Here is a 24,359-nt window from a genome sequence, read left to right on the forward strand (position 1 = left end):
TATGTTCGCCTTAGGCCACAAAATTGCCAAGTCCGCCACTGACTGTATCCCCCATCATTAAATAAAATACAATACATTTGGGTAGTTATTTTGAGATTTAGGGGTGCTTAAAGGGTTCATTCTGATTTACATGGAAATTCGGGTTACATCGCCTGCGTAGTTCCATTTGTTTTTATTTTTTTGCCCTTGTTGTCTAATGTTTGTTCATGTTTACATCAGATGAATGGATGTTCACTATTAATATTTCTGTCTGTTTTGGGCGTGAGCATGATTGCTGTTGCTCTGTCTGCACATCCTTGGCATCTTCACCTGGAGATGGGTGGAAAGTCTGACACAAAGCCCGGAGGGAAACATCTCATAGCAGCCGCCCTGTCTTCTAAACCACAGCTAAGAATAACGCCGCATTCTCCAGAAATGGGTGGAACGACACCCCAAATGTCAGGTTAATGTTTAGGTGGGATTATTGTCGGGATTTGCATAAAGAGCACACCGACACGAGCAAATGGCTACATGGAAACGGATCATTACGTCTGCTTTGGAAACTAATGGAGTACAACCGGCGCTTAGATATTAACCTGACACACGACTGTCATGATGCGCCGTTCGATGATTTGAATTAAGAGTAAGCGGTAGAGGATGAGATGAGTTAATCATAACTAGGGTTGGGCATTGATGGGATCCGGGACTAACACTATGATTCATATTCTGCACCAGGTTAGCCCTTTCGTGGGAACTCAACTACATGTAAAAATCCCTGCAGCATAAGACACTCTAAAACATAAGCAAAAGAATATGTGTATATGTTTTCTCTGCGAGCTTTTGAAATGTAAACATCTTTGGGAAAATGCACTCCAGTGGAATGAAACTTCATCATATTCAAGCTCAAAGACTGATATTTATATGCAAGTTAAAAATAGCCCTGCAAGAAATTCATAGTTAATTGAAAGTTCATATAATTTGAAAAATAATCGAGAAGTTAAGAAATAATATAAACTATGCAATTTTTTTGACTCTGCCTATTAAAAGAATCGGAATCGAGAATCGTTTGGAACAGGAACCGTTCAAATTCAAACGCTGCCCAACCCTAATCATAACCCGGGGACTACCCGTACCTTTTTTTTTTGAATGAACAGGCCTTTTGTCTGATTCGTGTACTGATATTCTTTTTATGTTTTATAGTCAGAACCTTTATTAAAATATTGAACAAGTTTTATGCACTTAAAACAGTACAGTTGTAGACTACAGTTAAGTCAGGAAGCTGTGATGAAATATTATTTTTGAAGGAAATAGTCATCCATTTGGTCTTCATGGTTATTTATAACATGCCTAAAACAACTTTAAGTGAAAATGTGAAGGTAATTGAGAAAAGAGTCATTTATCCGATTGTTTTATTAATCGTCCGATTAATAGATTATGAAAATAATCATTAGTTGCAGTCCTAGCTGAGCGGCTCATGCTGAAAATAACATTTTACACATGAAGCCTGTTTTGGAAAAAAAAAAGAGAGTCACTTTTTTGCTCATTTGTAATATTTGTCAATGGCGTACCGCAAGCAACACGTGACTTTTGCTCATTCATTTTCATGACGTTAGCAATTGTGGCTAGGCGGGTCAACCTCCCGTTTGTCCTTAAGAGTAAATAAACGGAAATAGTGTACGAAGGAGACGTTTACTGAGCTAAACCTTAGGCGGAGTTTGACTTTTGGGGCAGGGGGGGCACAACATGTTGATGACCCCGAAACGCAGTGTCAGCAATAAAATTAACTTACAAGACTCGTTATAATAATAAGTTGACAATGAGCATTTTTTTTGTTTGTTTCCGATCATTCTTGAGGGGAATTCTAAATTAGGCTGCTTAGGCAATACTTTTCGCCAAGATTGTCATGCATTGAATATGGTACGCAACCCAGGCGTGCCAATGTAGTTACTCCAGTCAACGATTGTATCCACTGGGCAGACACATGGAGGTAGATTTGTGTCTTTATTATTAAATTTTTTAAAAAGTTGCTTCAATTAAAAAAAAACTTGCTTCAATTAAAAAATGTGCTTGAAATCAAAAATAATTTTAAAACAAAAAAAATGCATGTGAAAGCTATTTTTCTCTCATTGAATTTTTAAATTTTTTTTTTTGATTGAAGAAACTTTTTTTTTTACGTTTAGGACGTTTTTGTCTTTATTTTTCAATCAAAAAATAAGTTGCAAAGATATTTTCAAAAAGAAAAATCTCTTCAATCAAAAAAAAAGAAAAAAGAAAAATGTCAATCATATAAAACGTTTTTGATGCGAAAAATATTTGAGATTGAAAAATTTGCATTTGAACACTTAAGTTTTCATTGAAAAAGTTTTCTTTGATTAAAGCTGTCCTTTTTGTGTTTGGGCCATATTATGGGTGGGACATTTGTGTCTGAATCATTCAATCCCCCCAAAAGTTGTTTCAATAAGAAAAAATATTTTCAATCAAAAAAAAAAAAAAAAAATCATTTGAAAAATAAAATTGTCCCCCCTAATTTTTTTTTTTTCTTCAAATTATATGCAAAGCAAATGACAGTCTAAGGTGCTAGTCGCATGATCTGTTCGTAAAATAATTTTGACCCATTATAAAAATATATATTTACGTATTTATATATACATAATTCATTTCATTCATTTTGCAGTTTTATTGCTTTACAACTTATATATATATATATATATATATATACACAGTGCCCTCCATAATTATTGGCACCCTTGGTTAAGATGTGTTTTTTAGCTTCTAATAATTTTTTTTTTAATTCAAATAATATGGGACCTTAATGGAAAAAAAGAAAAATCCAACCTTCAATACAAGTGCATTCATTCAGTGGGGAAAAAATCCCACATAAAGAAAAAACAATTGACATCAAATAATGTGTGTCACAATTATTAGCACCTCTGGTGTTAATACTTTGTAAAACCCCCTTTTGCCAACAAAACAAGGTCTGGGGACTGAGATGGCCATGTTTTGTTGCCAAAAAGCTCAATCTTGGTCTCATCTGACCAAAGCACACGGTCCCAGGCTTTTGGGCAACAAACATTCTAAGTGGGTCTGGCGTGCCACGAAAGATGCGCATGCTGAAAAGCCCCTCATACCCACTGTGAAGTATGGGGGTTGGTCAGTGATGCTGTGGGGCTGTTTCGCTTCCAAAGGCCCTGGGAACCTTGTTAGGGTGCATGGCATCATGAATGCTTTGAAACACCAGGACATTTGAAATCAAAATCTGTTGCCCTCTGCCCGAAAGCTGAAGATGGGTCGTCACTGGGTCTTTCAGCAAGACAATGACCCTAAACATATGGCCAAATCTACACAGAAATTGTCCAACAGACACAAAATCAAGCTTGTGAAACATTATAGAATTATAGACAGAATTATATACAAAGTATTAACACCAGGGGTGCTAATAATTGTGACACACATTATTTGATGTAAAATAATTATTTCTTTTTGTGGGATTTTTTCCCCACTGAATAAATGCACTTGTATTGAAGGTTGGATTTTTCTCTTTTTTTCCCATTAAGGTCCCATATTATTTGAATGAAAGAAAAAACTATTAGAAGCTCAAAAACACATCTTAACCAGGGGTGCCAATAATTATGGAGGGCACTGTAGGAAAGTCAATTTCATGCAATGACACTTTTCGGCCCCCCCTTAAAATCCGCTTATGAGCTAAACCTAAACAAATTTAGTCTGAAAATTATGTTCCTGGTGCCAAATTCACTGGTAAAGATGTGGAAGAATATACAAATGTTCAGTTAAAGAGATGGCTTGAGTGTCGAGGGCTGAAAAAGACGAGCCGACCTGATCCAGAGGTAGCTTTTTCATCGACACCTTTTTCTTGTGTGCATTGCCTTACGCCACTGACAATGACATTCTCCTGTTTCAACAATCTATGCTTTACCACCGTATGCCCTGTCTTTCTTATATATTATATCCTCTGGTTGTCTTACATCTCTGACCGTTCTTGGGGGCAATTTACATTGATATTTTTGTGCAGCGATCGCAAATGCTACTCAGTGACAGCCAGCAAACACTTTTAATGTTTAAATTAATAACAAACCTTAATTCTATAATTTATTGACACATCCCACTTACTAAAGTTGTTTTTTTACAACAGAAAAGGTAACCGTGGCAGTCAAATACCATTTTTTCAGGTCATTCATTGTCAGACAGAAGCAGCACGGCAAAATGCCACGCTAAAAAACAAGGAAAAATATCAAAATGGCTTACCTCTTCGACCTCTGTTGGACCGTGGCCCCCAACAAAATGTTTACTGCATATGAAATGTCACCTTGCTGGCGTTAAACTGGTCTTTTCGATGTCAGCGCAAGTTGATTCATTCTTTACATTTTTTCCTCCGAGTGATATTTAGAGTTGTTTCTACAAGTTCCATAACAGCAGTGTTTGATCGGCATGTTCTTTTTCTTCTTTTTTGAAAGATTACCGGAGAAAATAAGCAGAAATAACATAGATTGTATGCGAGGGCGTGTATATAACGACCCACTTCCGTGTTATGAAGGTGACGTCACTGTCTATGAAAATAGCATTCGTGTGGTACGTTATTGAAATACTTTAAATATTAAATGTTACACGTGTTACACGGAAATGTTCCATCTAAATGTCAAATCTAAATATTGGCTCATAATCGGAATGTTAAATCTAAACGTTAAAGATAAATCTCAAATCTAAATAGACATTTTACATTGAAATCTTTACATTTAAACCTCAATTCCCAAATCTAAAACATCCAAGCAAAACATCAAATCTAAACCTTAACATCTAAACCTTAAATATTTTAAATATAAATCTCAAATCTGAATCTCAACTCTAAATATTAAATCTAAATGTATAAAGCACCATTTAGCTCATATGCACATTTACCCTAAGGTACAATAAATGAAAGTTTGAGGAAATTGAAGCGTGTTTACATGGTCAAATAATCAATAAAACAACTCCGCCGCTAAAATGGACTCCTGGACATTATCATAATAATAAAAAATAATCACCCACAAAACCACCGTTGGAGTAACTTTATTTGAAAAATTCTTGGGAGATTTTCGTGTCACTTTTACGTATCGAGATGTAAAAGGGTTAAAAACAAACCAAGTTAAGATTCACTCCTTTTATTGGTGGCAAAACATCCATCATACACAGCAATAAATTATCAACATCCTTTCTGACTTGACACCTTGTCATTGTTTGCCGTAGAAATTGCAGAAAGGTGTAAATAAATACAAGCTAAAGCAAAGATTTAAATAATTAAAAGGGGAATTAGAATAAGAAAAGTGATAAAAGTGTTGATTTTGTCACTTGCTACATTGTCTGCACTCCTTTGTAGCCTTGTCGCTTCTGTTTGGGACCGCATTTGTTCTTTTTATACCTGCAAAGCAAACAGATATTAACATTAATGTTGCTACAACAATATTATCATTTGTCATACTGTGATTTACTGTAAAAGATAAAACTATCCAAAGATTTTTATGGTCGGTTTTTGGAAAAATAAGAGTTTTAATGGCCAATTTATGTTCATTTAAACATTTGACTGTTGGTAAAATACTGGCAAACACAAATGCTCGTCAAGTCACGTCCCCAAAGGCCTTCACAAACACGCAATTGGCATGAAATATTAAATGATCATATTCAATTAAACAGCAGGACCGAGAACCAAAAGTGGTATTTGCCATGTGGAGAAATGGATTTTGCCACATGGCATTTTTTTTTTACCATTTGGCAAAATGGATTTTACAATATTGCAGGCTATGCACGTCCATGCCATTGACGGCCATGCACGTCCAAATTTTCAATTCATTTTAAATGGCAGAAAAACGTGTGGCTGTGAATTTTGACCATACACTTTACATTACAGCGCATTGACATTCAACTGGGACCCAAGTAAGGCTATGCCATTGACGGCTAATTTTCTGACCTCTGTGACCTTTGACCTCATGACCCTAAAATTGAACAATCTCTTCAGTTTCATATTACAAATATATCCTGCCAGTTTTGTAATAGTCCCTTAATTTGCTCTTGAGTTATCTTGAAATTCCTTTTCTGACCTTGGTGACCTTTGACCTTATTACCCTAAAACTGAATCATCTCTTCCATTTCATATTACAAACATAACCTGCAAGTTTGATTTTAACCCTTGGATTTGTTCTTGAGCTATCGTGGAATTATTTTTCTCACCTCGGTGACCTTTGACCTCATGACCCTAAAATTGAACATCCTCTTTAGTTTCATATTACAAATATATCCTGCCAGTTTTATAATAGCCTCTTAATTTTTTCTTAAGTTATCGTGAAATTCCTTTTCAGACCTCGGTGACCTTTGACCTTACTACCCCAAAATGGAATCATCTCTTCAATTTCACACTACAAACATATCCACTGAGTTTGATAATAATCCACCTATTCGTTCTTGATTCGTTATTCATCATTCCTTTTCTGACCTCTGTGACCTTTGACCTCATGACCCTAAAATTGAACAATCTCTTCAGTGTCATATTACAAATATATCCTGCCAGTTTTGTAATTGTCCCTTAATTTGTTCTTGAGTTATCTTGAAATTCCTTTTCTGATGGTGACCTTTGACCTTATCACCCTAAAACGGAATCATCTCTTCTATTTCATATTACAAACATAACCTGCAAGTTTGATTGTAACCCTTGGATTTGTTCTTGAGCTATCGTGGAATTATTTTTCTCACCTCGGTGACCTTTGACCTCATGACCCTAAAATTGAACATCCTCTTTAGTTTCATATTACAAATATATCCTGCCAGTTTTGTAATCGTCCCTTAATTTGTTCTTGAGTTATCTTGAAATTCCTTTTCTGATGGTGACCTTTGACCTTATCACCCTAAAACGGAATCATCTCTTCTATTTCATATTACAAACATAACCTGCAAGTTTGATTGTAACCCTTGGATTTGTTCTTGAGCTATCATGGAATTATTTTTCTCACCTCGGTGACCTTTGACCTCATGACCCTAAAATTGAACATCCTCTTTAGTTTCATATTACAAATATATCCTGCCAGTTTTATAATAACCACTTAATTTTTTCTTAAGTTATCGTGAAATTCCTTTTCAGACCTCGGTGACCTTTGACCTAACTACCCCAAAATGGAATCATCTCTTCAATTTCACACTACAAACATATCCTCTGAGTTTGATAATAATCCACCTATTCGTTCTTGATTCGTTATCCATTGTTCCTTTTCTGACCTCTGTGACCTTTGACCTCATGACCCTAAAATTGAACAATCGCTTCAGTTTCATATCACAAATATATCCTGCCAGTTTTGTAATAATCCCTTAATGTGTTCTTGAGTTATCTTGAAATTCCTTTTCTGACCTGGGCGACCTTTGACCTTATTACCTTAAAACTGAATTATCTCTTCTATTTCATATTACAAACATACCCTGCAAGTTTGATTGTAACCGTTGGATTTGTTCTTGAGCCATCGTGAAATTATTTTTCTCACCTCGGTGACCTTTGACCTCATGACCCTAAAATTGAACATCCTCTTTAGTTTCATATTACAAATATATCCTGCCAGTTTTATAATAGCCTCTTAATTTTTTCTTGAGTTATCGTGAAATTCCTTTTCAGACCTCGGTGACCTTTGACCTTACTATCCCAAAATTTAATCATCTCTTCAATTTGGTACTACAAACATATCCTCTGAGTTTGATAATAATCCACCTATTTGTTCTTGATTCGTTATTCATCATTCCTTTTCTGAACTCTGTGACGTTTGACCTCATGACCCCAAATTTTAATCACTTCTCAGTTTCTTGTGACAAGCATATTCTGCTCATTTGATCGTTTGATTGTAATCCCTTAATATACACCCACAGTCATACATCTTGAGACATTTCACCATTCTGTTGAATGAGAAAGTGTCTCCAAACTTTTGACCAAGGATGTATACATTGATATCATTTATACAGGACGAATAACTCAATGTATCAAATGATCGCTACCAGCCCCTCCCGGTCCAAACGTATCAGACGTCTATCCCCGTCAACGACAGATGACGACTTCATCTTGATAACTCACTTACCACTTGCAACAGAAGTAGAGCGCTCCAGCAAAGCCAACGCTTAGCAACATCACACAGAAGATAATGAAGATAATCTGCTCCTCTCCCATGGGCTTAAAGACCAACTCTATATGGCTGCAGCGGGGGCCGTAGAAGCCACCGGGACACCTGCGAGGCAGATCCGCCAAAATCAGCTGAATGCAGCAGACCAATAAAAACGTGTTGACACTTACTTGCAGTGGTGCTCGTTGACGTCCACCAACAGCATGCATTGACCTCCGTTCATGCAGTAATTGGCGAATGTGGAGTCACAGTTTTGAGTGGAGCGTTTCACCACATGGGAGCGCTCTTTGAAATGGCCTGTAGGCAAAAGCAGCTTTTTTAATTGAATTGTCTGTCTGTCTGTTTACGTATCTAACACTATCTACTTACATGTCTTTCTTACCCTATTTATCGATGTATCAATCTATCTATACTTACATACATATATATCTATCTACCTACATATCTTTGTATCTATCTGTGTCGATCTATCTATACATATCTATCTAGGTATCTATCTAATCTACGTATCTGTCTATACGTATATCTACAGCATGTATCCATCCGTCCATCTACATATCTATCTAGCTACAAATCTTTCTATCTAGCTACGTATCGATCTATCTATATCTACATATCTATATCTACATGTCTATCTAAGTAGCTATCTATATCTAGGTATCTGTCGATCTACGTATATCTACATATCTATCTACGTATCCATCAATCTACCCATATCTACGTATCCATTAATCCACCCATCTCATCTCTACATATCATCATCCATCCATCTCTACGTATCTATTGCCGTTTCTATCTATATCTACGTATCTATCTACGTATCCATCCATCTATCTATCCACCCATCAACATCTATCTACCAACGTATCTTTTTATGTATCTACTAGGGCTGTCAAAGTTATCGCGTTAACGCGCGGTAATTAATTTTTTAAAATTAATCACGTTAAAATATTTAACGCAATTAACGCTCATGTCCCGCTCAGACAGTATTCTGCCTTTTGGTAAGTTTTACAGCAAGGCTTTTTGTGCTGTCTAACAGCGAACTCTTGTGGTCGCTTTGCGACATGGTTTATTGTTTTCTTGCCAGTTCAATATGGCTGCACGAGGTCTCTGTTGTGCTTATATGATCCTTGGACAAGATTTGTCCGTAAGTATGGTTGTTGTAAAGAATGTACATATTATGTTAGTAAGCGAAATGTTATATTTTTTGTATGAGACGCTTTTTGTTTATGTTTAGTGAACCTGTATAGCGTGCTAAGCTAACGTTGTTGCTAATGCAATGCTTGTGTACTTTTTTTTTGTAGTTTTACGACGGTCTAAAGAGGACAATGGTTTGAGGCTATTTTATTAATAAATCAGATGAAAAAGGAAGAAGTCTGATTATTAAGGCGTCGTTCACTAGCTGTCTAGCTTTGGAAAAAGTAGACGCTTCGGAGTGAGGACAGCATAGACAGATTTAAATGACAGTAGAGTGAAATGCCCACTACAGTCCTTATGCACCGTATGTTGAATGTATATATCCATCTTGTGTCTTATCTTTCCATTCCAACAATTTATTTTACAGAATATATATATATATAATTTACAGAAAAATATGGCATATTTTATAGATGGTTTGAATTGCGATTAATTGCGATTAATTACGATTAATTAATTTTTAAGCTGTAATCAACTCGATTAAAAATTTTAATCGTTTGACAGCCCTAGTATCTACGTATCGATCGATCTATATCTACATATCTATCTAGGTATCTATCTATATCTAGGTATCTGTCTATATCCATGTACCTATGATTCCATCAATCTAACCATATTTAAATATCCATCCATCCATCCATCCAAAACTACTGTGGACTGCAACATTTTTGGGGGCCCGCAGAAAAGTTTGAAAATATCATTGCGTATGGCCCGCACAAGAAGACTGTTGCACTTCTCGGTTTCTACACTAGATGGAGCTAGTCACTTAAACAATGCCTCTCCTTTAGGTTGGTGTTCAAAACTGACAACATATTGAAATCAATGTAGGAAACTGTGTAGAACTTCAGTATTTTGCTTGTCATGAATTAACTTACATAAAGAATAATCCAGTATGATAAAATGAGCAATCTTGTTTGTGATTTTCTTTTTCTTTTTTTTTTTTTTTTATTTGGCAGTTGGTGGCCATTATCTGTTAGTTCTGGAAAGTTAGTCTAATAGAGCGGTATCTCGAGATCTGTCAGTTTCGCTACACCAAAAATGCCTACGTGTCCACAACCTTTTTTAAATGAGAAACTTCAAATTTCAAAGGTCGCAAAAATGTCTATTTTTCACTAACCTTATTTGACCCACTTTTAAGGTGTCAAAAAACTGCCTTCTGTTCAACGTGTTTCTTCCCCCAGAAAATACAGATTTTAAGCTTTCCAATGATGTATCACATATGCATAAAGGACAATTTGGAAATTGGCCAAATTGGAGGTCTCAGAGCGTTTTCTGCCATATATATATATATATAAATCAGATCATGTTTGATAGTGATTTTATGCAGAAATGTGCGAAATTCCAAAAGGTTCAGATACTTTTTCATATCACTGTGTGTATATATATACATATATATATATATATATACATATACATATACATATATATATATATATATATATATGTCAAAATCACACAGATGTAAAAACAGTTTCTGCTTGAACTAAAACCACCCAAAGATTTATAGGTTTTCATATTTTAATGAGAATAGCAAGCAAACGATGACAGAAGGGGGAAAAATAATTATGTGAACCCTCTGCCTAAGTGACTTAAAGAGCAACTGAAACCAATTTTTACCAAACAATTTAAGTCAGGTGTATGCCCAATAAATGATGAGTGGTTTAAAGCGGCCAGAAGCATTGTCTGATGTGCATCATGGCTCGGTGAAAAAAGCTGTCTGATGACCTGCAATCAAGGATTGTTGATTTGTATAAAGATGGGAAAGGCTACAAAACCATTCTAAAAGTCTGGATGTTCATCAATCGACAGTCAGAGAAGTTGTCTACAGATGGAGAGAGTTTGGCACTGTTGCTTCTCTCCCAAGGAGTGGCCATCCACCAAAGATGTCGCTATGAGTTCAGCGCAGAATACTCAGAGAGGTAAAAAAGAACCCTTGGGTGTCTGCTAAAGACTTACAGAAATAACTAGCAAAGTCCAATATCTCTGTACACCATCAACTACAGTGGGGCAAATAAGTATTTAGTCAACCACTAATTGTGCAAGTTCTCCCACTTGAAAATATTAGAGAGGCCTGTAATTTTCAACATGGGTAAACCTCAAGAATGACAGACAGAATGTGGAAGAAAAAAAACAGAAAATCACATTGTTTGATTTTTAAAGAATTTATTTGCAAATCATGGTGGAAAATAAGTATTTGGTCAATACCAAAAGTTCATCTCAATACTTTGTTATGTACCCTTTGTTGGCAATAACGGAGGCCAAACGTTTTCTGTCACTCTTCACAAGCTTTTCACACACTGCTGTTGGTATTTTGACCCATTCCTCCATACAGATCTCCTCTAGAGCAGTGATGTTTTGGGGCTGTTGTTGGGCAACACGGACTTTCAACTCCGTCCACAGATTTTCTATGGGGTTAAGATCTGGAGACTGGCTAGGCCACTCCAGGACCTTGAAATGATTCTTAAGCCACTCCTTTGTTGCCCTGGCTGTGTGTTTTGGATCATTGTCATGCTGAAAGACCCAGCCACGTCTCATCTGCCCTTGCTGATGGAAGGAGATTTTCACTCAAAATCCCTCGATACATGGCCCCATTCATTCTTTACTTTACACAGATCAGTCGTCCTGGTCCCTTTGCAGAAAAACAGCCCCAGAGCATGATGTTTCCACCCCCATGCTTCACAGTGGGTATGGTGTTCTTCCGATGCAATTCAGTATTCTTTTTCCTCCAAACACCAGAACCTGTGTTTCTACCAAAAAGTTCTATTTTGGTTTCATCTGACCATAACACATTCTCCCAGTCCTCTTCTGGATCATCCAAATGCTTTCTAGCGAACCGCAGACGGGCCTGGACGTGTACTGGCTTCAGCAGGGGGACACGTCTGGCAGGGCAGCATTTGAGTCCCTGGCGGCGCATTGTGTTACTGATAGTAGCCTTTGTTACTATGGTCCCAGCTTTCTGTAGGTCATTCACTAGGTCCCCCCGTGTGGTTCTGGGATTTTTGCTCACCGTTCTTGTTATCATTTTGACGCCACGGGGTGAGATCTGGCATGGAGCCCCAGATCGAAGGAGATTATCAGCGGTATTGTATGTCTTCCATTTTCTAATAATTGCTCCCAGGGTTGATTTCTTTACACCAAGCGTTTTACCTATTGCAGATTCAGTCTTCCCAGCCTGATGCAGATCTATAATTTTGTCTCTGGTGTCCTTCGACAGCTCTTTGGTCTTGGCCATAGTGGAGTTTGGAGTGTGACTGACTGAGGTTGTGGACAGGTGTCTTTTATACCGTTAATGAGTTAGAACAGGTGCCATTAATACAGGTAACGAGTGGAGCCTCGTTAGACCTCGTTAGAAGAAGTTAGACCTCTTTGACGGCCAGAAATCTTGCTTGTTTGTAGGTGACCAAATACTTATTTTCCACTCTGATTTGGAAATAAATTGTTTAAAAATCAAACAATGTGATCCTCATTCATTCATTTTCCGTGCCACTTTTCCTCACGAGGGTCGCGGGTTTGTTTGTTTTTTTCCCCACATTCTGTCTCTCATGGTTGAGGTTTACCCATGTTGACAATTACAGGCCTCTCTAATCTTTTCAAGTAGGAGAACTTCCACAATTGGTGGTTGACTAAATAATATTTGCCCCACTGTATATGTAAAACAATGGCCAATGGCCAGTATATCGACTTCGGAATGGTTTCAGAAGAACAAAATACACGTGCTGGAGTGGCCAAATCAAAGTGTAGACTTGAACCCTATTGAGATGCTGTGGCATGACCTAAAGACAGCGATTCATGCCAGACATCCCAGGAATCTGACTGAACTACAGCAGTTTTGTAGAGAAGATTAGTCCTGATCGATGTGTCAGTCTGATCTGCAGCTACAGGAATCTTCTGGTTGAAGGTTGGGGGGGGGCACAAAATGTTAAATTTGATGGTTCACTTACTTATTTTTCCCCCCTTCGGCCATTGTTTGCATACTATCCTCATTAATATATGAAAACCTATAAATGTTTGGGTGGTTTTCGATAAAGCAGACACTGTTTTTTATCTGTGTGATTTTGACAAACATCAGATCACATTTGATGGTGATTGTATGCAGAAATGTGAGAAATTCCAAAAGGTTCAGATACTTTTTCATACCAAAGTAGTTTTTTTCCTTATACATCTGGATTATTTGGTTTCTTCTAGCCATTTACTCATTCAATGCCATGGAGTTTGATCGGCTCAATGTACCTGAAGACACGGAGGACTCAGCGTGTGTCATCTGAAGAATGGATGAGATGCTCTTTGTCAGAACAAAAGGCCACAAGAGCATGACACCTGTTCAACACAAAATATGGACAGAAGAAGAGTTATGTAATACAAAATGCTGACAAGACAAGACATTGGTTTGTTTGTTGGCTGTTCTTGAGAAATAAGATGGAAGCGCTGATAATAATAAAAATTGTTCTGATGTGATTATCAAATGAGTCATTAAAATTGCAATAAAACTGAATGGAATACTAGGTGTGTTGGGCATATTTGCAATAAGAATGAGATGACAGGAAATGACACATGCAAAAAATGAACCCTAGACAAGTATGGACAACCATGTACAATTTTCAATAAAGAGATCGATCGGGTCCGATCACGTCATTTTCAAAGTATTGGAATCGGCAAAAAAATATCGGACATGCCTTTTCTAAATATGTATATATTTTTTAATTAAATCGTTTCTAATTGTATTTAACTTAACAGACAAAATGTCTTACACTCATCCAGAGTCTTTGGTTTTGTCTTAAAGTAGGGCTATCAAATTTATCGCGTTAACGGCGGTAATTAATTTTAAAAAAATTAATCACGTTAAAATATTTAACGCAATTAACGCATGCGCTGTACGACCTACTCACGCATTGATGCGTTCATTCTATAATAGCGACGTTTTACCCAAATATAGAGCTAAACAGCAGCGTAATATGAGTACAGTGAATTTTGGCAGTCTTTGGAGCCTTTTTTTAATTGGCTAAAGCCTTACAATCCCTCTCTCATCAATTAGAAATATCGTGGGAAGCAATGTGGGGAAGCAATTAAGTAATTGATCTTTTTCTTAACACCCTGTTATTTCCCAACGCAGAGAAGATATATCAATTGGTGCCACTACGCACAGTGATGGTTGCACTTACCATAATGCATTTGGGCAGAACAGTTAAATGGCTACAGTATCATTTGCTGAAAGCTCAACAAATACAGTACTTATGTACTGTATGTTGAATGTATATATTCGTCCGAGTTTTATTCATTTTTTTCTTAATGCATTGCCAAAATGTATATGATCGGGAAAAATTATCGGGAATGATTGGAATTGAATCGGGAGCAAAGAAAAAGCAATCGGATCGGGAAATATCGGGATCGGCAGATACTCAAACTAAAACGATCGGGATCGGATCGGGAGCAAAAAAACATGATCGGAACAACCCTAATTTTCAACATACATTCATTTGCAGTAATGCTGATATCATTGAATCATTGAGATTTTCTGCTCTTAGTGGAAATTGAGTATTTATCTGGGGTTTTGCCTTGAAAAGGCCAAGATAATGTTGTTCTGTAACTTTATTATGCTTTTTCTTTTTGTTTTTTCTTTTATAAATCTTATTATCCGCGTTTTTTCGGCGCCCCGCGCAGCCCGATCCGTTTGGCCGATTAGCACTGTTCAAGTAATGAAATGACCGGAATTTTCGCGCAATGCAGGGAATTTTTCAAACGACCCCAAAAATGTTTTTGTTCAACCGTTAAAGCCAATTTTCCGAAAAAAGAAAAAAAAAAAGTTTGAAAATGTATCTAGTCCTACAATTTTTGACCAAATCACATAAATTGGGCATCAAAATTCCGGGACGGTTAGGGGATAAAAGTTGTATACAGAATTTGGAAAAAATTTATGGTTTCCCAGAAATTTTCCCAGAATTTTCCCATTTGTTTCTAACTGGAAAAACGGCGCACAGCGTAGCCCGAACCGTTTGACCGATCGGCACCGATCAAGTTTTGAAACGACTGGAATTTTCACGCGATGAGGGGAATTTTTCAAACTGCCCCGAAAAAATTTCCGTTCGCTCGTAAACGCCGATTTTTCAGGAGGAAAAAAAATACAAATAAATAAAAAATGTATCTAGTCCCACAATTTTTGACCAAAACACATAATTTGGAAAAATTTGGTTCCCCGGAAATTTGCCCCCAAATTTTCCCATTCATTTTTAATTGGAAAAACAGCACGCCGCGCAGCCCGAACCGTTTGACCGATCGGCACCATTCAAGTATCGAAACAACCGAAATTTTTGCGAGACGCAGGGAATTTTTCAAACGGCCCCGAAAAAATTTCCGTTTGCTTGTAAACGCCGTTTTTTAGAGAAAATAAGTAAAAATTTACGGTTCCCCAGAAATTTGGCAAAAACTTTCCCATTCATTTTTAATAGGATGCAACGTTCAAATTTCCCATTCACTTCCAGTGGAATTTGGAATTTACATTTCATTGATGCCATTGACGGCCATGTATCTCAAATCTATTGATGCCAATGTACTTGGATTGACGCAAATGTAAGTCGATGCCATTGACGGCCGTGGACGTCCAAATTTCCCATCCATTTTCAATGGCATTTACTTTGTTTAATGCCATTGACGGACATGTTTGTTGATTCTATTGATGCCAATGTGCTTGGATTCCATTGATGCAAATGTAAGTCAATGCCACTGACAGCTGTGGACGTCCAAATTTCCCATTCATTTTCAATAGAAAAAAAAATCAACAGGAAATGACCAGATATCAATAAAACGTGTCCCCCAAATGTCCCTAAATGATCTGATATGACTAGGACACGCCCCCCCCGACCCTATCAGGTCATTACCTGATATGACCAGAACCTGCCCCCCAAATTTCCCCAAATGACCTGATATGACCAGGACACGTCCACCAAATGACCTGATATGACCAGGACGTGTTCCCCAAATGTCCCCAAATCAACAAGAAGTGACCTGATATTGTCCCCGAAATGTTCCTAAACCAACCTGGGCGGGGCTAAGATCTGTATCTCCACACAGCAAAGCCCTAGAGTAATTGCTCCAGAAATTGCAGTTTCTAGTTTATAATACAGTACTTATAATACTATGTTTCAAAACTTACTTATTTACTCCTATTTATTGATCTAATGTATTTCAATATCTACTGTATTTCTGTAAAGACCTCTGTCACCTTTATTTAGGGTTCAGTATTTAAGTGTCAACAAAATTTTCTTTTTCACTCGCTCTTTTCTTCCCCTCTTGTAAATGTGACTTTATTCTTCTAGTCTTGCTCCTTGAACTATTACTACTACTACCACTATAATCACTGTTAGCACTTGCACAATACTACTTTACGACAAGTATGGCTGCATTTATTGCTACAACAATATTTGTATATTTCTAGTTCTATCTCCTGGTTCACCTTCCAGAAACTGAATGTTATAGCGCCCTTTAGTGGCAAAGTTAATAGATTGCAACTCATTGAAGGTGTTCAATGCAATAATATAAAATAAAACTGCTTGCGTGCAGAATAACTGAAGCGTATTTCCGCCCAGAAATAAATTAACCAACAATATCACAGTCCAGCATCACATTTTTACTTGGGCTGTCAAACGATTAAAATTCTTAATTTAATTAATTACAGCTTAAAAATTAATTATTATATTTTTCCTTTTTTTCACAAGAATTTTCAACGTAAAAAGCTCTTTGTTGTAAGGCTGCCGCGACATTGTCTAACAGACTAGCATTATTCTTCGACATATTTACGGAAAATTTGCTAACTGCCCGTTTTTTTTCGCTCTTATAACAAAGAATCGAGACTGTCTTACGTCCATATCTATAAAGAATTCAGGGATTTAAGCATTTATTCATAAGAATTTTCCCCAGTAAAGCTGTGTTTACATATGGCGGCTGCCACATTGACTAACAGACTAGCATCGTACTTTGACATATTTACGTAAAATAAATGCGAACTGCACTTTTTTTTTTGTGCTTTTCACCAAGAATCGAGACTGTTTTGCATCCATATCTATAAAGAATTCAGGGATTTAAGGATTTATTCACAATAATTTTCAACAAAAAAAGCTCTTTGTCTGTGATTCCACTCGGTCAGCTTTGACGGCCACGCCAACAATGCAGGCCCCATATCAATCCGCCCCGCGTCCTGTCAATATCAGTACGAAGTCTATGACGTACAACGTGATCATATCACATTTTTATTTGATAATTATCACATTTTTACATAAGTTATTAGTTTCTTCTAAGACAATGAGAATGTTTCTGCGTGATTCTATGATGTAAAAACATGCTAACTATGTATAAAACGTGATCGTATAACATTTTTATATGATTATTATCTCTTTTTTACATAAGTTATCAAGTTCTTACAAGATCATTATTTTTACATGATGAGAATGATCACTTTTCACATCTTTTTCACACAATTCTCCAAAAAGTAGAAAGAAAAGAAAAAAAGCCTGTGAAAATATCTGTTTTTACATTGACCACACAGTAACTTCGTCAAATTAACATGACTTCAAGGACCTTCCTACCGTTCTATCAGCTTTAATTATAGTTGCTAAATTAACATTAGCTACCACTGACGGCACACGTCCCATTCCACTCGGACAGGCCGCGATCGAACAATCGCTGCCAGCCTTTCAAGTCCAAATAAATCGAAGCAGAAGCAGGGCTAGCCGACAGGCAAGCCAGGCAGTTGCTTGGGGCCTCAACCAATAAAGGGGGCCCCAAGAATTAGCCATTTGAAGTGACACCGCCGTGGCAAATTTGACGCTGTCATTGCAACCCGCGTATTTCATGACGTGTGTAAGTTTATTTGACGTTATTTACTTAATTTATTAAATGTTTTTCTATTAAAATGTTTTATATTTATTGTCTGCTAACTTTATTTTTATGCATTAGATTGTTTACTAGGGGTGCAGGATATCCATTTTTTGAAACCGATATCGATAACTTCCTGCTCCTCAAAGCCGATACCGATATCGATAACTGATAATAAATATATTAGGGCTGTCAAACGATTCAAATTTTTAATTGAGTTAATTACAGCTTAAAAATTAATCGTAATTAATCGCAATTCAAATCATCTATAAAATATGCCATATTTTTCAGTAAATTATTGTTGGAATGAAAAGATAAGACACAAGACGGATATATACATTCAACATACGGTACATAAGTACTGTATTTGTTTATCGTAACAATAAATCAAGATGGCATTAACATTATTAACATTCTCTTAAAGCGACCCATGGATAGAAAAACTTGTGGTTCTTAAAAGATAAATGTTAGTACAAGTTATAGAAATTTAATATTAAAACCCCTCTTAATGTTTTCGTTTTATTAAAATTTGTAAAATTTTCAATCAAAAAATAAACTAGTAGCTCGCCATTGTTGATGTCAATAATTACACCATGCTCACTCCCCAAACCCATAAACTCATTTGGACCCAAGCGCCAGCAGAGGGCGCCAAACAACAAAAAACAAGTAACAAGCGGACATTAACTGCTGTTATTTTAATCTGTTTGAGCGGGGCATGTGTGTTAATTGCGTCAAATATTTTAACGTGATTAATTTAAAAAATTAATTACCGCCCATTAACGCGATATTTTTGACAGCCCTAAAATATATATTTCTTTAAATGTATAATCTGAGCTTTTGAACACCTGGAGGTTTAAAAAAAAAGTGGTGGATTCAACATAGATTTGCCTTTGATCTCACCAGATTTTTCATAATGACATGAATAAAACAGTGTGTTTCACTTCTGCACTGCCCGACAGCCAGCTAAAAATGAATGCACTTCCATAAACCACAAGGCTTGGTCTTTTCTTGCTTTTATGGGAAGACACTCGTCTTAATAATGTGAAAGTACAACAGAAAAATACACATATTCAATACTCAATATACAACAAACTGCACAATACACTTATATACACGACTATTATATGTATGGCATAGCACACTAGCTTGAGCTACTAAAGCATTGGTTGGCTTCTATAACACAACAACTTATTAAGTTCTGTACATATGACCCTTCACCGCAGAAGTATACATATGGTTTATATTCATATGTTAAAGTTAAACATAAAATACTTACAGACATATATTTCCAAGGCGGAAACGTAACAGAAAGCATTCACGATTGTCAATGCTACCGCGAGACACCGCAATGTGTATGTGAATGAGCTTGTAATGTGAACAAAACTACTGTGACAAAAAAATAGATGCAACAAATTATTCTGACCAGCAGGTGGGAGCAATGCCCCGCAAATGGTCAACTGCTTTCCTATACTTGTGTCTAAAATCACTGTAAACTGTAAAGCCAGCACAATACATATTATTGGTCCTATTAATAATGTTATTGGATTTATCGGGATGACGTCATAAATCCTATTATCGGACCCATAATTATCGGACCAATAATTATCGTGCACCAGTATTGTTTACTTATTTTTTGTGCATTTACGTGTGCACAAAAGTCATTTTTAGGTGTGCACAAGTGGGATTTCTTGCTTGGAGCCTCAAGAAACCCTAGCAACGCCTCCGGATTGGACGTCTATTGCTGTTAAACGGCACTGAAACATGATCATTCAAATGGTTTTGACGTCAATCTCTGTCACCACTGAGAACGAAATCCTTTTTTTCCCACTGCTGCTCCACATATTCCATTGCCTCCTCCCTCTTCAAGTTTTTACTTGTTCTAAAACAATGCGGCGCAACCTAAAATGTTGGCCAACACCGACGTAACCAGATTATTCTAGTTTTACCTGTCTGCTGCAGATACTGTACTGTTCTCTTATGACGCAGTCACTTTCACCTCCATTACGGTTATGATGTTAATCATCAGGGTCCGTCGCACGCATCTGGTTTCATTTGGTTTACATTGCAAATCATTCAATCACTCATCACCAGTCCTCCTAGTTCAAAAGGATTGGATGTCTGGCCTTTTTAGAGTATTGTGGAAATTTGATTTCAGTGCTTTAATTTAAAAAGACGGCAGGGTACGTCCATGCCATTGACAGCCATATATGTTGTATCTATTAATGCCAATGTACTTAGATTCCATTGACAGCCGTGTACGTCCATGCCATTGACACCAATGTACGTCCTTTCCATTGATGATGACTAAAAATTCAGCATTTTAAGTAGTGCTGCAACAATTAATCGATTAACTCGAGTATTCGATTAGAAAAAAATATTCGAATGAAATTTTGTTGCTTCGAGTATTCGTTCAATTAAAGTGGCGTTGTAATGGTTTATTTTGAAAGTGTTTGCATTTAGTTTTATTGATTAGAGTGGATACGCTGCCCTCTGGTCTGCCTCTTTTCACATCCAACTGCTCCCTGTTAAGACCAACGTAAGCTAAGTTTTTGTTTGAGCTAATGTTTTTTTTAATGAATTCATAATTTAGTTTATAGTAGGGCTGTCAAAATGATCGCGTTCACGCGCGGTAATTTTTTAAATTAATCACGTTAAAATATTTGACGCAACTAAAGCACATGCCCCGTTCAAACAGATTAAAATGACAGCACAGTGCAATGTTACTTGTTACTTGTGTTTTTTGGAGTTTTGTCCCCCTCTGCTGGTGCTTGGGTGCGACTGATTTTATGGGCTTAAGCACCCATGAGCATTGTGTAATTATTGACATCAACAATGGCGGGCTACTAGTTTATTTTTTTGATTGAAAATGTTACAAATTTTATTAAAACGAAAACATTAAGAGGGGTTTTAATATAAAATTTCTTTCACTTGTACTAACATTTATCTTTTAAGAACTACAAGTCTTTCTATCCATGGATCGCTTTAACAGAATGTTAATAATGTTAATGCCATCTTGTTGATTTATTGTTATAATATACAAATACAGTACTTATGTACCGTATGTTGAATATATATATCCATCTTGTGTCTTATCTTTCAATTCCAACAATAATTTACAGAAAAATATGGCATATTTTATAGATGGTTTAAATTGCGATTAATTACGATTAATAAATTTTTAAGCTGTAATTAACTCGATTAAAAATTTTAATCGTTTGACAACCCTAGTTTATAGGTATATTTAGTTAGGTATATTTTAGTTTTTTTGTGGGAATATGTGTCTGAACCATTTGTTAAGACAATTGTAAAAAAAAAACAACGTTAGCATTTTATAGCATTTAAACTTTTTCTATGTAAGTTAGCCAATTGTTCTTTTGTTGTACATAGATCCACGTTTAAAAAAAAAAAAAAAAAAAAAAAACGTTTCAGGCTCAGCCCAGGTATTTATATTTTTCATGTTCCTTGTCCAATTACTCGATTATTCGAACTAACTAGTCCATTGATTAATCGATTACTAAAATATTCCATAGCTGCAGCCCTAATTTTAAGTATTCTGGATGTCACATTAGAAACAATAACTTTTTTAAAATATCAAACTAGGTAGGAATTGGTCGTGTATTTTCATGTGCGTTCAATGGAAATGCTGCTAAATTGAGCTTTTTTAACTGAACATTTACCTCCTCAATTATTATTATTTTTAATTCAACAAATAATACAACATACAGTAGACAAATTACACAAACCACGTCACTATTTACCCCAACCCCCCAAAAATGTTTTTACACACATTACACAAACCACGTTACTATTCACCCCCCCCCAAAAAATATTGTTATTATTTATTTATTTATTTTTACAAATACTAGGTTTTATGAGCCTTTTTATCTTTTTGAGTCCTTGATAAGCTGCCAATAGGAGATTGTGTCATTATAAAAATGTTTGAAAGCAGGTTTCAGAGTGTTACTATTGCATTTGCGAATTAAACACCTTTTGAATTGAACTGAAATACTGTCAATGGTAATTGACGTCATAATTGATCTAAAATTTATGACAAAAAATGATATAACAGCATGCCAGAAAAAAACCTTGGATGTAAATTCATATTTCTAAGCAAATCCATTTAACATAAAAATAATAATAATAATAAAAAACTTAAATAATGGGTTTCCAAAAAAGATTGGATTTCCAAACACATTTTTTTAGTACAGTAACTCATATTAAAGTGAAACGTATTACAAATGATTTTATACTTCTGAGAAAACAAATGTTGAAGTGCTTCATGTTAAAAACGATTAAAAAATACATATAAGGGGGAAAAAAACAATTTAATAATGAATTCATATTCCTAACATGACGTGAAAGGCATTTCGAACTAGCAAAACGTCTCCCAAAAGCACGTGAAAGTCAAACTTACCAAAAATGGAGAGAAGAGCTGAAACTCTTGCCATGAGGGACGACGACTAACTGCACTTGTGTTAAAATAATAAAATTTCAAAACGCCTAGGACGTCTTTTCCAAAGTGTTTTGGTGTGTTGTGTGTCGCTAACAAACTAATAACGGTGAGCTGAGGTGAGTTCGTGTCGAAATGGGTGTGGTTGAACTGGCAGCAACTTTCAAAGATCCCACATTTTGAGACTGGCCCCGAAGGCAGCATCATTGGCGGAAATCCTCCCACCCACTTGACAGTGTTGTTAAACGGTAGTTTTGGTGTAAAATCGGTTTATTATTATTGTCGGAGATAATTGAAAACGTTTTTTTCCCGTTTACCTCATTGGTTGAAGTGACAGACGAGCAAGTGTTAAAAATGAACTGGTTTTATATAAGTGAATACACATTGACATTTTACCACTTAAAACACTGCAACTAAAGAAACAAATCAACTACCTTCCTATTATTACAACAGTTTTAATGTTATTTTATGAATGAACTTTTTGGCTGCCATTGACTGAGCAATTGTTTAATCGCTGTCAGTCTTCCCAGACAAAATGGACTGGACTAAACCAGGGTTGCTCATTACGCCAATCATGATTGACGAGTTGATCGCCGCGCCAACGTGGGTAGCTCACGGCATCACCAGAAAAGGAAAAAAAAAAGCACGGTAAATTATGTTAACCCAGAGGCCAGCAACCCACGGCTCTAGAGCCGCACTGGACTCTTTAGCGCCGCGCTAATGGCTCCCTGGAGCATTTTCAAAAATGTTTGGAAAATGGCAAAAGATGGGGCAGGAAAATATATTTTTCGCTTTAATATGGTTTCTGTAGATGGACAAAAATGACACAAACATTCTTCTATTTTGTTAATATTGTAATGAAATCAAACTGCAGGGAAAATACATATTTACTGGTATTTTCCGCACTACAAGGAGTATAAGGCGCACCTTCAATGAATGGCGTATTTCAAAACAGTTTTCATGTATAGGGCACATTGCATTTTAAGGCGCAGTAGTAGTAGCAGTAGTGGCAGTAGTGGTTGGCGCGCAGTTATGCATCCACAAGATGGAACTGAGCTAAATGGAATGTCATGCCATGATTAACCAATATTGATCCATGTATATATATATATATATATATATATATATATATATATATATATATATATATATATGGGCTGTCAAATAATTAAATTTTTTTCATCGAGTTAATCACAGCTTAAAAATTAATTAATCTTAATTAATCGCAATTCAAACCATCCCTAAAAAAATACCATATTTTTCTGTGAATTATTGTTGGAATGGAAAGATAAGACACCAGACGGATATAAACATTCAACATACTGTACATAAGTACTGTATTTGTTTATTATAACAATAAATCCACAAGATGGCACTAACATTAAGATTCTTTCTGTTGAAGGGATGCACAGATAGAAAGACTTGTAGTTCTCAAAAGATAAATTTGAGTACAAGTTATAGTAATTCTATATTAAGAAAAAGAACGTCTCCTGCTCCGCCCAAATGCATGATGGGAAGTTGGGCAACCATGACCGTTAGTAGTGGCTGCTAAGTTTAAGCCAATAATAGGCGGTCCAATGCACGCCTGTGTCCACTCGCATTTGTCTGCCTTTCGGCTCTCAATGTGCTAAAACGGCGTCATTGTAAACTGTTTGAGGGCAACGCATGAACGGGTCATTCCGTGCATGTGTTAATTGCGTTAAATAATTTAACGTGATTCATTTAAA

General features: G+C 36.2%; 1 protein-coding gene and 1 long non-coding RNA gene across 2 annotated transcripts in view; one reads left to right on the forward strand and one right to left on the reverse strand.

Annotated features, from left to right (window-relative positions):
- The window catches only part of LOC130913488 (uncharacterized), a 21,111-nt gene extending 7,377 nt beyond the window's left edge, over nucleotides 1-13,734 (forward strand). The window contains exon 3 of the long non-coding RNA XR_009062773.1: nucleotides 13,503-13,734. This is a non-coding gene — a long non-coding RNA (uncharacterized LOC130913488). The remainder of the gene's footprint in view (nucleotides 1-13,502) is intronic.
- Nucleotides 4,968-22,792, reverse strand: LOC130913487 (proepiregulin-like). Its single transcript, XM_057832150.1, has 5 exons — nucleotides 22,597-22,792; nucleotides 13,548-13,634; nucleotides 8,291-8,417; nucleotides 8,079-8,225; nucleotides 4,968-5,392 (listed from the first exon to the last, which is right to left on the reverse strand). Exons 1-5 carry the CDS (start codon nucleotides 22,628-22,630, stop codon nucleotides 5,326-5,328), a joined length of 462 nt encoding a protein of 153 aa, XP_057688133.1. The 5' UTR covers nucleotides 22,631-22,792; the 3' UTR covers nucleotides 4,968-5,325.
- Nucleotides 22,793-24,359: the final 1,567 nt, after the last annotated feature.

This window comes from Corythoichthys intestinalis, chromosome 3, assembly GCF_030265065.1.
Source record: "Corythoichthys intestinalis isolate RoL2023-P3 chromosome 3, ASM3026506v1, whole genome shotgun sequence".
Classification (NCBI taxonomy): Eukaryota; Metazoa; Chordata; class Actinopteri; order Syngnathiformes; family Syngnathidae; genus Corythoichthys; species Corythoichthys intestinalis.